Below are 18,161 nucleotides of genomic sequence, written 5' to 3' on the forward strand. Positions count from 1 at the left end.
TCATCAGGCCGATCTACTGATGAAATGGCCTGCACGGTGCACTCTTGGTTTTATTTATTTATTTTTCACTCCCAGAATCTGTACCCTAATTAAAAAAACGCAGCACTTCATAGAATTCAACTTCCTTTTGGTCCACTGACCGATTATTTATCTTCGCTCTTTCCTGTGTTTGGTTGTTGGTTTCTTTCCCTTATAACCTGCATTGTGTGTCATGTTTAATTTCAGCTGAATCTAGTAATGACATGTTGACATTTAATTTTTTCTCTTGATGTTTTATTAATTAATAATTCACAGAATCACAGAATTTCCACTTGTTTATGAGCAGGAGTGAATATTAGGAAATGTTACACAAAGAAGATAAATTTCATTGCAAGAGAAGTTGTCGTCCACAACAAGTGCACGAGAAGGATGGAGGACAGGATTATGCAAAGACTCAATGGTGAATCTGTTCACCACTGCAGCTGGAATTGCTGTCAGTTCAGTGCTGAACAGGGCAAGGATCTTTCTCTGCACACAGTGTCTCTGCAGTGACCAAACCTCTCATCAGCAGAAAGACTAAAAAGGTGAGACTTGTCTTTGCTGAGGAGCATGTTGTGTGGACAGAGGAGAACTGGTCCAGAGTGACTTCAGTGATGAGAGGACGTTCAGTTTATTTGTGTCTGATGGAAAACATTATATTCAGCGTAGGACTGGGGAAAGACTGAACCGAAGTGTGTTCAGTTAAATTTGGAGGAGGAAGTGTGATGGTTTTGGGGATGTTTTCTGCAGCACGAGTTGGGCCTCTTGTACAGCTACATGGCAGCTGAATGCAGATGTTTATGTGAACCTCCTTCACCAACATGCATACCCTGACTGCAGTTGTCTCCCACTCAGCCAAGACAATGCCCCCTGTCACACTGCAAAACGTGTTACGCAGTTCCTTGAAGCTAAGAATATTGAAACAAGTCCAGAATGGACCAATATATATATATATATATATATATATAAATGAAAATATATAAATAATGTAATATATATATGAAGAATGACTGAATTGTTACCATGGTTACCAAATGCTCTTGCATAAATAAAAGCTATGCATCTCTATCTTAAAAGCTAACAATGTGCGGATGTATTTAATGACACTTTAGTTCTGAATATATGCTTGAATCATATCTACTGTCCTAAAAATCTGTCTGTTGTGCACCAGTCTACTTTCAACTGGTCCCTTGACCCTCCTTTTTTACGCCGTGTGGATGGCAAATGGTTCATTCATACTACAGTTGATGCATGCACATTTCCACATCATTTAACGCCATTTGTCTGTCTTTGTCTTCCTTTAAATACGAATCAACATTAATGTGCGTAAAGGTGGATCTCCTGGCACAACCTCTCTCCAAAACCTTCTTCTTCTCATTGGCACGTTTGCTATAAGTGCACATGATCACATAGGGGTCTGCATGCACCTTCGCAGACTACATTTACGTCACACTGACCCTACAAATACTCAACATTAAGGAAAAACAGTAGAGTCGTCCTTGTTGCTTCCCTTGTAATATCCAATAGCCTCGGATGTCGTCAGCGGGGCATGGATGACATATTTAAGACCCAGTCCATATCAAATTACAACAGTCCCATAAAGCTTACTGGCTCACTGTAATAGCAGCAGTGTCTTCACGACTTTGTTCCTGGCTGGCGTCCTATTTACCCACCCTGTCTGCTACCTGACAGAATTACACCCTCAGCTCGACGAAGGTTATGCCAAACTGTCCTTGTGAAGATCGCTTGCAATACATTGAGTTATTTCGGTCTCTGGTGGAGGTTGCATTCCCTGTCTAATGATAAGCAGAAGAAGGGGATCCCACTTTAATTACAAGTCTAAGTAATGTCCTCCAGTAAGGAGATGAGTTGCTAGTGTGTTTTGTTATTTATGTTGTGTTTTTTTCCCTTTCATCAGTGCATGTGAAATGAATATCGCAGAAAGCTAGTCTTGTCTGTGTGTAAGAGGAAGTTCTCCATCCTCTAGGCTTTTTATTATTCATGCTGTGATGCTACATGTTGTTTTGTTGTTTTCGCCTCTTCATCAGACCTGGCAGTTTAAAGCCAATACCGCTTTTTTTCTATCCTTTACGAACTGCTGAATATAATCCAGCTCGCAACTAAAAGGACAGTTGGAGAAATGTTAAGTCACATGCAGATTTTTGAGGATTCAGGCTCTAATAGTCTGTTATTTCATTAATTTTCTCGTATATCTACCAGAGCTGCTAACCTGACAGGAGAGGAAATGGAAGAAGGGAATGACAGCAGGATGAAATGAATTTTAGATTTATAATCCCCCAGCCATGACCCCCATTTCCCGCAACTTGACGTCCTGGGGAAATGTCATGTCAGACTTGTGTTTGCCAGATGCAATGGACAGGAGAGCTCCACACAGAACAAAAAAAGCACACACTTGCACGCTGACTGCACACACACACACACACACACACACACACACACACACACACACACACACACACACACACAAACTTCCCTGTCATAGTATTTGTTTGTTTTGATTTTGTCAAATAATAATAGTTTGTTTGCCATCATGCACACTTTTCCTCGAGTGAATCAATTTCAGATCTAATTCCTCACCCATGTGTAGTAATGGACACTACAGCTGTGACTTTTTCTCATTTTCTGCTAGAAATGTCATCACAGAAAATGTCAATCTGTAGCATACTACGTATACTGTAGGACGTTTCTTTTGCTTCCAGGAAGATTTAAGAGGATTATGTAATTGAAGGTTATGGAGGAGGTTTAGGGCAGTGAAGTGCAAAAAGATGATTTCACCAATGTTAATATTTTTGCTGTGTGTAAGATGCAGCTTTGCCTGCCTAAATTCCATAAGCCTTTTAGCGACAAGCAGGGCTGGACCTGACTATGTTCAGGTATTCAGTTTTTCAATTTTCAGATTCAGATAAAATGCAAAATGTAAAGGCAAACTGCAAAATACCTTTTGTCAGCACATTATTGTACTATGTTTATACTTTTTAATTGGCGTCTTGGATTTGGAGCCTATTGTTATGAGCATTTACTGTATAAAGGTCTATAATTTATCCATAAGAAAAATTGCAAGGTGTTATTTTGGTGCATAGATAGGACCTCCCTCAACCAAAAACATGCATAAAACACATAAAACCTTTTGGATAATGTTTTAAAAACAAATGCCTGCTTTAACTAAAACAAAAGACACATGTTGCAGCACTTTGCCATCCATGTCAGCAGAACGGCTAAAGACTTTAATATTTGCTGTTGATTATTACCGTAGCTCGGGGTCCCAGAAAACGGCATTGCGGATAGCTCAAGTCCTATTCAGAGTTGTGAGGCTACAGTATATCAAGTTTGTTACAAACTGCAAAAACTCCCAGACAATGTGTAGAAGTCTATTGGAAAAAACTTTCTGGAGAGGATTTGGGGTTTTCAGAGACGTGTGGGTGCATGTTGTTGCATCCATCTGTTTGTGTGACAGCAGCCACAGTTAAAGCTGCCCCTCTGTGACCAGTCAGTCAGACAATGTGCCGCAGAAGAGTGGAGGAGCATGTTTTCTCTGCCAGTCTGTCAGTGTTGGTCTATCTCAGTGTGTGGGAGTGGCCTTTGACCTGCTGCAGACAAGCGTATAGTGATGAGGCGGAGAGCCTGCTGAGCCTGCCGCACTCCTGTCATTAGCATGGAGAGTCATGCTCCCCCTCTGCACCAACCATTGTTTTCCACCGTTTCTGTCCTTGAAAGGAAACATGCTTCATCTTCAGCGGCCCACATATTCTCCCTTTTTTAATTTTGCAGCTAATTATCGAGGTCAAGGATTTTCTAATAAATTTTTTTCTCTGCTAGTACCTTTTTTCTCCTTCTAGAATAGATGGTTAAATTATGTATTTTTCCTGTCAGAGGAGATCTATTCTGGCATTTATTTCAGCACAGTAGCTGAGTGATGGTCGTTTTATTAGCCCCGCTAAGCTGACAGTTCCATTTGGTGGATTTTTGCCGCAGTTGGTTTATAGGGGAGGTGACACACAGGTTACATGAGCAGAGAGACCAGCAGGGGTGGCTTACCGGGGGATGGGGGGTTGAAATAAATGAGGCTTGTGCCAGGCTGTTTTCCTTTGTTTCAATTGTCTGTTTCCCCCTCAATCAGAGCAAAGGCAATGATGCAATTTTTACTGCCACACATGTATTGTCATTTTATGTATGAGGCTTTGGTTCAAATCACAGTTTCTGTTCATTTTACAGCTGCGTTGTGTTGGCCCAGTTTTTGGTTTGCATTTTTTGAAACTGGCAAAAGGTATAATCACAGTGTAATGGGGTTCTTCCCCTGATGTTCAGTTTGTTTGTTTTGTTTTAATTAAATTTAGTTTGTCAACCCACAACTTGTATTAATGAGCAGCTCCTCTAGTTACCAGAATGCTATTTTACCACCGAAAAGGCTTGTCAGGTTTTTATAGTCACCACATTAAAAGCCGCAGTGGTTCAGGCACTTTACTTCAAGAGTAAGGTCTAAATTTTCAAGGTCAGGTCCATGATGCAATCTGTCCTCCTTCAATCACTTAGAAAGTTTGAAATTCAGTGTCTCTTTTTCATTCCACATTATGTATTCAGTTTTAAAAAAACACCACCCAAGTACTGATTAACAAAGTGCAGAGCTATTATTTGTGTCTGGTACGTTTGTATAAACAAGTCTCTACTTAAATGAGGTAATCTGCTGAACTCTCTCCTGCGGTGGAGAGACTTGGAGGTGGCTGAGGGGTGCAGGTTCTGCCAGTGTGTGCCTGACTAGAGATGAGACCCACTTTTCTCTGACACAGCCCAACATCTCCAGAGATTTCTTTTTTATCTCTTTCATATCTCACTCTCCATCTGCCTTGCTTGTTTTGTAGCTGAGCCTTAAATCTTTGCTGCCTCTTTCTGGAGCAAAGAGAGCTGTTACACAAATGATACTATTTCAATAAATAGAATAGATCTAAAGAAATATACGCCTGCCAAACATATTACTATTATTGTATGTAACTGACTGTTTTGAGACATTGTTTGAGCAAATAAGTGGAACATTTTAAGCATCTCAAGAATAATTGAATGTATTCTTCTGTTACATTTAGTTCCACTAGTTGTTGACCTGTTGTTTGTTGTGTTGCAGAGGGAGATGAAGGAGCAGCTGGCCACCCTGCAGGACAGTGAGAAGGGACACACTGAGGCCCTGCAGCTCCTACAAAGACAACTTACTGAGACCAAGGTACAGAAACCTTTTAGAAAACAATTTCCATATACATCATATCATTCAGCTGCATATGGCTTATCTATGTAGTTTAGAAAAAATGTCAGAAGATAGCCATCACAAGGTGACACACCAAGCTGACTTCAGAGAACTAGTGGCAACAAAAGCAGACTGTTGCGTCGCCTCACGTCACCTGTGTCTCGCCCAAAAAGCGGCAAAGACTGGACATCCCAAAGACTACAGCCGACAACCAACTAGAACGTGCGCTTTGCACCTGCGTAAAAAGGAAATAACTCTTCATACTAGTGGGCGCCGGTAGTCAAGTCAAGTCCAAAATCGCATTACATGCCCCAATGAGCTTCACAAACCCACATTGATGGATGGAAGTGGGTAACTATCAAGCCAGTCAAAGAGCTTTAAAAAACATCAAAAGCAGTGTATAGAATGCATTGAAACAAATGAAGACAAGCCATCAGCATAAAAACAAAGAGAAACACAAAAACAGATGCGTTAAAACTATTTATGAAGTAGTCTGTATATGTCATTCAGAATGGGAAACCGTAAGACCGAAGACACGGCTCAAGACCATAGACTGTATAAATAATGGACGTAGTCTCTGTGACGTCACCCACAGGTTTCTAAAGAGCCAAAATTAAGCTCAAAGTGGGTAATTCAATATGCTGAATCTGCAGAAGAACAGCCAACAAGGGCCAACAGTGACGCCCTTCAGGTGAAGTCACGCTTCCTCCCGCCAACAGTGAAAAATATTCAGTTTACAATGAGACAGAAAAGCAGAAAATCTTTACATTTCAGGAGCTGCAACCAGGGGGATTGTTTGCCATTATTGCTGGATACACAGATGGTGTAGTGTAATCAATTACTCAACCAATTGTTTCAGCACTAATTGTCATGTCAAGAGCTGAAACGATCTTCAGTCGGAATCAGAATCAGAAATACTTTAATAATCCCCGGGGGGAAATTATTTGAAGTCTTGTTCTGTCTAATGAACAGTTCCAAATCCAAAGCTACTCCTTTTAATATTATAGAATATTTAAAAAATCTGCAAACATTCGTATTTAAGGTGTCAAAACCTGTGAAGTTTTGGCATTTTTGCTTATTTTAAAAAACATCTTAAAGTATTAAACAATTTCAATAACAGTACTCTAATATTTGGATTTTGGACTGTTGGTTGGACAAAACAAACATCATGTTCGGCTTAAGGAATGTGTGATGATCATTACTTATTATTTTCTAACATTTACAACAATTAATTGAGAAACAAGTAAAGGAATTAGTAGTATTCCCATTTTGATTTAACAAATAATTAATTTTACACCAACAAATGCCATCGGAAGTCGGTCGTAACAGACCGTGTGGATATTGCAAGACATCCTTGTTTTGCATCTTAAGCATCTTAATGAGACAGTAATCCTCACGTAGGAAGACAAGTTCTAATAAAAAAAAATGTCTGAATGAGCAGGAAATAAAGGGCAGGTCTGTTTAATGTGTCTTTCAGTCGCTGATTATCCATCTTTTCTTCCAAACTGATTTCGACTGACAGTTAAATTGTGACGCGTAAAATCGGTTTATTGAGCGGCTGCTTGATCTCAACACCTTGTTTTAATCAGTGAACCATGGGCATCTACTCAATATGTGACTCCCTCAACACACATCTCTTCTGTCTCCCGTAGTGACACTGAAGTTATTGACCAGGGAGAGACGGCGTTACAGCCGTCAGCGTTATTTGTCATTTAAGTAGCACATTCTTCTTTGTCCTGTTTTCGTACCCGTTGTTGGACATCACAGCTCGTCTATCTTTCTGCCAGAGAGAGCCCGGCTCTGTCCATTTCAGCCCGTCCATCGACTCACTCTGATTGCTAGATGCAGGCCTTTCAGCCGCCCCCCACTCCTCACTGGAAATGAGCTGATCTCATTTGATTTCCATCCATTTGCACAAAGTGCTCTGCCAGGAAGAGAGCCGCACTACATTGATCTCTGATGCATTTAGGTAGCTGACAATGAAACATCTTCCCTTTATTTTACCAGGGAAGTCTTTGCGCTTCTATAACATTGTCAGATTTACAATGGACAGTTAAAAAAAATCAATGTAGCAGAGCGAAACCATCTACCGTGTGTAAAGATGGACAGCTCCCCAAAAGTAAAGCCAAAACACCTCAATCGCGCCCCCCATGTATTAGTATTTAGTATAAGTATTAAAAAAGTACATGTCACATAACTTTTTCCCAAAGATGGTTTTTGTCATTTTAGGAAGTTCTTATCATGCTGATGTTTTCAGTTATCTAATGAGTTTGGTTTTATTAGTTATTTGATTCTATGAAAACGGGGAGTGTTGTCATGATTGACAACTTTAACATTACAGTACATTCAGTACAATTTTCAATTGGTGCATTCAACCAGAAAGTGCAAGAATCATGCAAGTACATGAAAATGATCAAATAAACTTCAAGTGCTACATTTTGGAAGATGTTTTTGTCTAGTTTTTCAAAATATATTCTTACTAAACCGCTGTCATTGACTTGCGATTGCTCAGGCGAGTGTGTGGGCGGGATGTCGATACCGCGGCTCCACTTTTCAATCAGTACTGTGCCGACTGTGCTCCAAAATTACAAAATGGCTGCGCCCGTATCTTAGATATTTCATCTTAATTTTGTTGTTAGAGACGGTGTAGGCCACGTTCATCTTTATATGCAGTCTGTGGATAAAACCCGGCACCTGTACTACCCATAATTTAGTCTTACTACAAAAATTCTACTTACTAAAATTCTGGTATAGCGGACAATAACCCTCTGGGCTGTTTGTATTTCTTTAAACCGGTCACAATCCACAGCCCTGAATGTAGTAACGGTGACCTTGCAAAACAAATAGAGGAGATAGTGGAAGGGGGCTATACCCGTTCTGTACATCTGGTATGTCAGACTACCCACAATGCAACTCCACCGCCGACCGTTTGGTCAGAGATTCAGGTGTATTATGTTAGCGGTTAATGGAGCCTCTAGCCTCAAGCTGTGATCCACCGAGATCTTTTAAGCCCACTTCTCTTTAACTCCACACCTCCAGATTTTTTTCATTTTCAAACCAACCGACGCTGACCCAAGTGACATCACTTGAGGCAATTCACCAGACTTCACGTAGCTCCCTCTGGAGCCACTGAAGCCTTTTTATACAGCTTTTTTTCACATATGCAGTGATACTCCTCACGCCCTGCAAGACAGACTTTGATGTGTAAAATCAGAGGAGTTCCTTTTAACTGAATGTTTCGTGTGTGCCTCTGTTTGATGGATAGACATTGCGTCTTATTCACATGCTTACCGGGGATTTGCTTAATAATCGCATGCTTCCCTGAAAGGTAGCCAGCCTCCTGTTTCTAAGGCTGCAGACACCTTCATAACATCCTGCTGGGCCAATGTCAGTGAGAGACTGACAGCTGGGCTGCTGCAGTCCTCCCCCTCACCATCAGTTTTCAACTCTTAACTAGGAGAGCTGGGATACAGCCCACCTTAATGTCATAGCTCTCATGCTTGGAGAGAAATAGTCATCTGAAAAGTCTCCCACAGGCAGAGTAAGAATACCTGCCACCAGTCTCTGAGAGAACAGGAGGAACATGCCCGCTGTTTGAAGGGGATTGATTTGAATTTTTTGAAGTTTAATTAAGGTTTTTTTTTCAAACGGAGTTAAACCTCAGATCACAGCTCCTAAGTCCTGAAAAGATCAGAGGAGTGGTTGAAATTCCCAACAGAGAAAATAAACTGGTTTCATCTGAAATTCTTGTTTGGATGAATTTCGCTATGATTCATTGATATTCTGCTGTTCTGAGCTGTGCTTTGGTGGGAAGATGTTCATTTTTACGATTGACTTTTAAGGACAGGAAGGGAATTTCTGAATGAAGTCCAGTTTTTGCTTCCCCTCAGAAGTTTCTAGTTAAAAGGCTCCTGCGACTTTTATGGGGTTTTCACCCCTTTGTTCTGTTTAACACTTATCATCCCCATTTTGCCCTCATAGGCAACCAATCCATTTCTGCACACTGCTCGGCTCCGTCTATAATAGCTTCAGCTTCTCTACTGGTCCACCAGTCTTGTAATCAGTCGTCTTCACGGGCATGACGGCCTTTGAGACCCCGTTCTTGTACTTTAAAAAAAAAAAAAAATGTTTTACAGTATACTAACACAGTGTAAAAGCTACTTAATTCTTTCAGTGGAAGGTTGTACACACACTGTTCTCAGAGAGCCACTTAAAATCAATACGGGTGCAATCAATGAAAAAATGTTAATTTAATATTAACACAATAAAGAGAACTTTGAAAGCCCTTGAATTACTGACCCTTGTCTAATTAAGATTCAGGATATTGTGACTGAAACAATCAGCAAATCCAGCTAATTACAGGTCAAAGTCTACTTCATACTGTAATGACAGCTTTAAATAGCCGGGTGAGAGTGTTTGTTTTTTTAAGTAAACCTCCTTTTGCCTTTTTTTATTTCAGTCCTCAGCCAAGAGTCTGCGTGCAACGATCGGCGATGCATTTGAACGCCTTCACCGCTTCCTGCGTGAGCGTCAGAAGAGCATGCTGGAAGAGCTGGAGATGGACACGGCCCGCAAGCTGTCCGACATCGAGCACAAGATCCAGCGCTACAGCCAGCAGCTGCGCGACGTCAAGGAGGGCATCCAGATCCTGCAGGAGCGCCTCAATGAGACGGGACGACACGACTTCCTGGAGGGAGTAGCCATCACATCTGAAAGGTGCTTCACCTTCTGAGTTTGCTAAAGCAGTCCCAGTATCATCAATGCAGATAAGAAAAAAAACTTGTGGCTGTAAACACGTTTTCCTTCCAGAAGGTTTTTATCAACTTTTTAAGTCCTTTATCAACACTTGAGCGAACCGTAAAATTTTAGATAATACCTGACAACTTGCCAAATGTGAGTTCTGCTGGTGCGAAATGGAACGTTGCTTATATTTTGGAGAAAGTACAGATTTGAGCAACAGCATGAGATAATCCCTCAACAGATGGTGTATTAGGCCTGAAATAAACCAGCTGTAGTGTTTAATCTGGGAGGGGTACTTGAGGACGATTTTAATTGAACAGTTTAATATCTTAGAGCAGATTAATGTGGTTAAATATAGAGCATGCAAGTGCGTCAGAATAAGACATTATCTTTTACAAAATACTACAATATCATGAAAGTTAAAATAGTAAGTATACATTTTTCCCGTATTATTTGATCTAAACTGTGAGTGGATGATATGTCTGAGAAGAGATTGTAAATGTTTGTCAATACGATAGACAATTCACACATGATCAATGTACATTTCACTCAGCTAGAACAAAGGAAACACGCATTTTACTTCGCTGTGTCTTTAACCCCTTTAAATCTGAAACGTCACGTCAGCAGTACTCTTGAGTGTCGACAGCCTTCATGCGACAGTGAGGTGAGCGTCGGGCAGCAAAACCTTCTGTGCTATGTGCATTGAGAAAACGTACCATCAGAGAGAATAAAATCAAAGAACAAGGTCAGATAATAAGAAAATAAAGATAAGACGATATACGTTTGTTTAATCATTTTAATGATAAAATAATAACAAATATAACATGTAGTAAAGAGGAAAAAAATTAGAGTTATTTTGTGAGATGTGCATGTTAAAAATGCGTCTGACACACTTGCAGTCTAGACCAGGGGTAGGTCATACTTTGGCAAAAGAAACTCCATCACTCATTCTGACATTTCTACATAAATACATAAGCCTTTTCTCAACATACTGCACTGTTATTTTCAGTATTACAATGTGGTTAAGAACCCACTCAATATCTTGCCTGAACTCTGGACTACATGTAGGAGTGCACTGAGTGACTCATGTGGAGGTTCATATTGAATCATATTGTAATGGTGTTAGACTGAACCCTCTCCCATGCATTCATCTCTGTTGCTGAAGCTGAAACTGATTCATGAAGCGATTTATCAGCTGCTTAATTTCAATAATGGCACATTTCAAAGAAACAAAGCAGAATAATTCTGTGAAGCATTGATGTGGGTTGAACAAGACGCAGTATGATTTGGAAAAAAGCAGCAAATTGGATTTTAGACTGTTATTGATCTGTTTTTTTTTTCTGTCCCAGGATTAAAGGGAAGATACACGAGACCAATCTGACGTATGAAGACTTCCCGACTTCCAAGTACATGGGGCCCTTACAGTACACAATATGGAAGTCGCTCTTCCAGGATATCTCGCCAGGTATGTGAACTGGAACATACTATATATATATATGTAACGCAAACATTCTGGTTATTGAATATACAGCCTGTCATGTAGTGTAAAGCACTGCAGCTGTTAAAGGAATGGTCAAACAAACATGCCTATCTGCTTTTTTGGCAGGGAGTTGGGTCGATAGCACTCTGGTGTGTGTTAAATATAGAGCTGCAGCCGCTTAGCTTAGCTTATCATGCAGGCTGAAAACGGCTAACCTCACGCTGTGCAAAGGTAACAAAATCCACCTACCAGCACCTCTATAGCTCTCTAATTAACATGTTACATCTCTTCAGTTTTTTTGTGTAGTTTTACTCGCAGTTATGAGCCAGTGTATTTCTTGTCTGAGTGCCCATATAAAACCACAAACTGTTTCTTTAGCCAGCTTTAGAGGTGCTGTTGTTACCTTTGGACAGAGCCCTACAAGCTGTTTTCCCCTCTTTTTAGTCTTTATGCTAAGCTAAAATAACCATATTCTGGCTGTAAACATATATATTATAACAGACACATGGGAGAATGGTATCCGCTTTTTTCATCTTATTCTCAGCAATAGAGCAAGTACCCATATTTTCACAATGTGTAACTGTTCCTTTAAAGACAGGGTGATTATCTAATTTTCCTTCGGTAGATTAATGTTTCACTCAAAAACATGGAGTGTAGAACCTGATCCTGACCTGAATTAGGATTGCTGGGACGCTTTGTGCTTTTTTTTTTCCTCCCTCCTCCGATGAGAAATGGTGGTCGGCCCTCGAGGGTGGCGATGCCCCTCAGTGTTTGACAGCACCAAGAGGAGCTCTACTCCCTCTGCCTTACAGCCATCACTGACTCACGGGAGATTATTTTAAATAATGTGCTGAGGAATTTTTTACTCCCTCAATCAATTCTCCCATTTCAACTCGCTGTCGACCGAGGGGAGGCCAGGCAGTTTTTTGGCCTCCCTTGACTTTCTGCCAAATGGAACAATTGGTTACGATCCATCACCAGAGGTTGCCAGAGATGAATAAAGACATTCCTCCCATCATCCCATCATCCCTCGCTGTCACTGATGGGTTAGCGGGAATAACTACCAGATCCTGTGTTGTTGTTTTTTTTTGTTCCCCACCCCTTTGTATGTAGGCTTGCAGCTTTCTCTCTATGACACAAAGAGGCACTCAGGTTATGAAATTTTAATGATTGTAACAAACACTGGAGATGTCATTGACGCGAGAAGACATTGTCCTGTCCTCTGGCCGGGCGCCAGACATTTCACCTCCATTTTTCCCAGCTGATGTAAATATAGAGGACGAGCCGTTATTGTTCAGCCTGATATGGTTCCCAGAGAAGCAGACATGGGTGCATATTCTCCCTCCCTAAAACCACATAACTGCGCAGAGAAACAGCCTCCTACGGTCCTAGGGCCTGTGGAGTGAGCAGAGGCAGCTCCTCCCATTGCTGTAATTACTGCTTATTGTTTGCACTCTTCTTGTGGTCTGATATTGCTCACATTGAGCATCAGGCTCTGGAGAGCGCTCTGAAGAGTCTCGTTTATGCATGAAGGTAAAAACAGATTATATACAGTATGTATCACAGTGTACACGCAGTCCCACTCGTTGCTCATTTTCCTGAAATAAGAGTCGAGCTGCAGTTGGGTGCAGCGAATAATAACAAGCCATCAGTCATCTTTTACCACAGGGCATGGCTTAAATAACTCTGGGAATACTGATATATATACATATATATACATATATATATAGATAGATAGATAGATAGATATATTACATATTCTGTAATGTCTCCATTAGGTTGTTGGTAAAGTATTAAAGTGTCAGTTCATCCAAATTACAAAAAACATATTTTCTCTAGTGATATCTTGGCATTGAGATATTTTTTTTTCTTTGTCCCGGTTTAGATTTATCTGCAGTTAATCTTTTGAAATGTCTGCCTCCACAACAAAAACATGGAGATACATGGGGTTTGTTTTCTGCCCACAGACATTGTTTTTGGGAGATACAATGCTGATCTTTTTTTTAATGTAATTTTTAATAGCGTCCTTATCTATCTCTATGCAGTTGTTGACTGTGTAGCGTCTGTGGGTGCTTCGACCTGCTGTAGGTTTTGGTTCTGTTTGTTGTTTAAAATGTTCTAAAAATTAGTGTAAAATATTAATAGCTATTATGATCCTGGTCGTTCAAATGAATACAGAAGCAAAGAAGCTGTTTAAGACATACTACAATACAGATGAAAATAAATGAGTAAAGTAGTAATCCACGTGACAGAGTGGCATTTAAGTGTGTCATGTTTTTCATGTGCCAAGCTCCAGGTCAAGCACACCATTGTCAGTTCCTTGTTTACCAGGCGGATGCCGGTTGGTTGTGCACCTGGGGAGGCATAGGGTGCTATCCCCCATGATGTCTGTCTGTCTGTCTCTAATGTCAAACATATCAGATAAAACCAAAATGTTCAGAAAAAAAGTTTTTGAAATGGTCAATGTTTCAAGCACCACTAATGAAATTGAATAGATCTCGCTGCGTTTTTTTAATATCTGTGACTGGCGTGTTTATCTAGGCGTACTGTTTTCTTTTCATGGTGCCAAGTCTCAAAAGTGAATTAAATGCAGACTGTTTGCGTTAAAACTGTCTCTTCCCTTTTCTCATCTTCCTCAGTACCGGCAGCATTGACCCTCGACCCCATCACAGCCCATCAAAGACTGATCCTCTCAGATGACTGTACCATAGTAGCCTATGGGAATCTCCATCCGCAGCCCCTGCAGGACTCCCCGCGCCGCTTTGATGTGGAGGTGTCTGTTCTGGGTGCGGAGGGCTTCATGTCAGGCGTCCATTACTGGGAGGTGATGGTGTCGGAAAAGACCCAGTGGATGATCGGTGTGGCCCACGAGACAGTCAGCCGCAAGGGCAGCATCCAGATCCAGCCCAGCCGTGGCTTCTACTGCATCGTTATGCACGACGGCAACCAGTACAGCGCCTGCACCGAGCCGTGGACCCGCCTCAACGTAAAGAGCAAGCTGGAGAAGGTGGGCGTGTACCTAGACTACCACAAGGGCCTACTCATCTTCTACAATGCAGACGACATGTCCTGGCTCTACACCTACCGGGAGAAATTCCCCACCAAGGTCTTCCCCTACTTCAGCCCGGGGCAGAGCCACGCCAACGGCAAGAACGTGCAGCCGCTGCGAATCAACACTGTACGCCTTTAAGAGCTACACACGTCAGTGGTCGTGGTTGTCCTGACAAATAATTCACAGGACTTCTGTAGGTTTCAAAAAATGTTCAAGAAATCAGTTTAAAAGTGTTTAGTAAGGTGTTTGAGATGTTTGTTTCTTTCAATCCAGTTAAGAATTGTGCTTGATGTTGCTCGTGAGAACCTGCGCTGTTATATTTTGTGTGACTTGAAATGACCATACGATAATGGCCTGCACTTGAGCCTCATTCGGCATCTTTAATTGAAAAGATGACACTAAATGGAGACAGAGGGGTCGCTGGGCTCCTTTTGGGGTCTGTGGCAGTGATGTAAAAAAAGTTATTAAAGCCCCAGACCCACCTTGCACACTCCTAGGAGGTAACGCTCTTCCTATCAAGCTCCAGGCTTGATGTCCCCTCTCAGTCCAGGAAAACTAAAGACTGATCACTCGTCGTCTCTGTGCTGTACAGTTGGCTTAGCTTGTTGTGTGGAATGTGATTGACAGCACTCAGCTCCTTTTTTTGGCCTTTTGTTTAAAACCTCCCTGAACTTGTCAAGTGTGTTAGCACTTTTTACTCCTGTCCGAGACCATGATCTTGGTTTCCTCCTGCAGATCACATACACATGTGGCTGTTCAGTCTTTATCATTAAAAAGGAAAACTCTTGTTCTATGTGCACCAGAGATTATCCGTGTCACCTAGAACCAACTTAATTAATCAAAAAGAAGTTCATAGACTACCCGTCCCTATCCATTGCCCAGTCCGACCCACGTGTAATGGAAAGGTCTGTTTGGAGGTGGAGGTTATCCAGAAATTTGCTGCTACTGACGGAGTAATGCTGCATTAATATGGATTCAGACAGATGGTAAATGTCAGGACGGTAAAATTAGGTGACTTGTCAATGACTGTATACAGCATTGTCGTCCCTTTTGCTGTCCCCCGCGGCAGAATTTACATCCACATGTTATGAACGCCCTCACACAAGGAGAAAACATGGGTGGTATAATATTATTATTATTATTATTATAAGAGATATATTACAAAAAAACTACTTTGATTACTAGAATAGTGACATGATATTGGACATGAAATAATTGTATTTAATTTATTTTATTCCATTATTTGTAACAATACAACATCCCTATAGCAACATATCATGTGTGTTCCGTTTGTTTTTCCCATGCCATCCAAAAGGTGATGACCATCCAGCGTCTGTGTGAATCCATATGAATGCACAATAAGGACTTGCATGTTTGTATATAGAGTATCAAGTGTTTAAGGACGGCTGTGTTATACAATGACAAATTCACTGATAATTCCCCCGAGGCTCACCCATGTTTATGTCTTCGCCCCACGTGCCTCAAGTGCTCTTGTTTATCAGTAGTTGTACACAAGTCCCGCAGAGTCAGCTCTAAGAGGCTCTGGTCACTCAGCCAAGTCCAGCATACTGAGAGATATGTCTGTGAGTGGGTGGGCATGTGCACGGGTGTGTTTACGCAGCCTAGTTTAGCTATAATTTTAAATCCAGCTTTGGTTGTGCTTGATAAAGCCCATCTGTCCCTCCGAGCATACCCATGCAGTGTGGCCAAAAGTGACTATTACAAAACACTTTGGAATAAGGTAGAAATAAGGAACAGCAAAAAGGAACAAACAAAAATAAAAACCACCTCACCTTTCCTTGTTGCCACTGTACATCTTTGCATCTGTATGTGTTGTCTGTGTTGTCCATTTAAAAGGAATATTGGGGCAGTGCCCTTGTTTTTGTAGGATGTTATTCCGGTATGTGCAGTAAGATGCAAACTAGGGTCAAATGGTGCAAATTATTCTTGGTATTTTGTTTTAACTTGCAGAGATCTGCAGGAGCCTGTTTGAAGAAATAGATCTACTAAGTTGGGATGTGTTCAGCAAACCCATCCAGTAAACTGTAAATTCATCATCATATGTGTGAAGATCATAATTACCAGAAGGTTTAGACGACCAGGACAGTATTTTAGTCGTGTTACTTCTCTCTGATTGAGACTCTTATTGTCCTTGAGAAGTAAATTTCAACCATCTGGTGCTTCAAAACAAGTGCTCGAATTTGACCCAAGTTTGCTGTGTTGCAGACTTCAGTGGAGTCTGCTTCATTTAAGACTTTATGTTTAAATATTAAGAAGGAGATTATTGTTAGGTAGTGTTGGGTTACTGGTGGTGGTGGTGACGCTGTAAAACTGATTTATTATGATGATAACTATGACACTTTTAATGATTATAATGATGATTGTGTCTTCATGATGGCCGCTGAGCACCCATCATTGTGTGAACACACTAGTGTGCTTTAGCGACAGCCGAGGTTTGTTGGAAATGTTTAAATGTTACAATAAATTACTGCTAAAATCAGCTGGTCTCTTTATCTTTGTCCTGGTTTGGATGTGCTTCAACACAGAGTCTGTAGAGCATCAATAAATCCCCCCTAAATTTAAAATCTGGGATTTTATATGCAGGTAACATGAGCCAAAAATTGCTGTGCGACTAAAAAGCTAACTCAGCAGTAGCCATAACAGAATGACTGTAACTGATAGCCCAAACACTGAATTGTACTGTATTTAATACGGATGAGGTCATGCCATGGCCGATGCCTGATCCACTTCATAAGAGCCAATCGATGCGTTCCCAGTTTCCAACCTGGGGGGTTGTAACCTCCACAGGGTCACAAGCTACATCTAAAGATTCACTGGATGATTAACAATTTAAGTTACCATGAAATGTCTTTATTTTTTCAGACATATCTCACATCTCTGCTAATGGGATGGTTTTACCTCTTCAGGCCTATAAAACTAAGAATCTACAGCCATGCTAGCAGATCTGCGAGGCTGTACTTGGACACAGTGATGAGCTACATGCTAAAATGGCACAATGACAACGTGCTAATGTTTAGCACAGGTCCCATATTGGAAGAAGTGAGATTTCCATGTCTTTCTTTATTATAAAGCAGCTGGAGGTGCTGTAGTATCAAAACACTCATCCACAGAGAAATGCACACAGCCTGTATTCAGAACTGTGCCTTTAAACGAGCGGTGATGTCGTAACTATAAAAAGGTAGAAAATGCTGTTACAGCCACATTGGAGTAATGTTTCAGTCTATGGTCAGAGAGTGAACATGAGCTATCACATTGCTTTGAGAGCAAGAAAATTAACATATAGCTGAAACTGAAACTCTCAAAATGAGACATATCTGGGAGGCAGATGAACCTCTGAAACATAGGAAGGCTGCCTCTGCTTGTCAGTACCTGCTCAGTAAGAGTTTCCTGCCAGACATTTTAGTTGAGATGTGCAATCCAGCTGAGAGGTGGGAGGTTGTGCAATTTTTTTTTAATTATCATTATTGTTCCCTTTTCTGGCATAGGCTGAAGCATGTGACATGATGAATAACAAGATGTCTGCATGGGTTCAGTGTTCCCTCACTGCGGGTGAGCCGTCGTTTTCAATAGGTCTTCTTCATTTGCCATCTGTGACGTGT

General features: G+C 41.1%; 1 protein-coding gene across 1 annotated transcript in view; it reads left to right on the forward strand.

The window, feature by feature from the left end:
* Positions 1–16,935, forward strand: part of trim62.1 (tripartite motif containing 62, tandem duplicate 1) — a 33,560-nt gene extending 16,625 nt beyond the window's left edge. Inside the window, exons 3-6 of the mRNA XM_083939659.1 lie at positions 5,153–5,248; positions 9,729–9,985; positions 11,359–11,474; positions 14,129–16,935. Of these exons, the coding sequence (XP_083795785.1) occupies positions 5,153–5,248; positions 9,729–9,985; positions 11,359–11,474; positions 14,129–14,679 (1,020 nt within the window). The 3' untranslated portion in view covers positions 14,680–16,935. The remainder of the gene's footprint in view (positions 1–5,152; positions 5,249–9,728; positions 9,986–11,358; positions 11,475–14,128) is intronic.
* The last annotated feature ends 1,226 nt before the right edge of the window (positions 16,936–18,161 follow it).

This window comes from Echiichthys vipera (genome assembly GCF_963691815.1).
Source record: "Echiichthys vipera genome assembly, chromosome: X".
NCBI classification, from domain to species: domain Eukaryota; kingdom Metazoa; phylum Chordata; class Actinopteri; order Perciformes; family Trachinidae; genus Echiichthys; species Echiichthys vipera.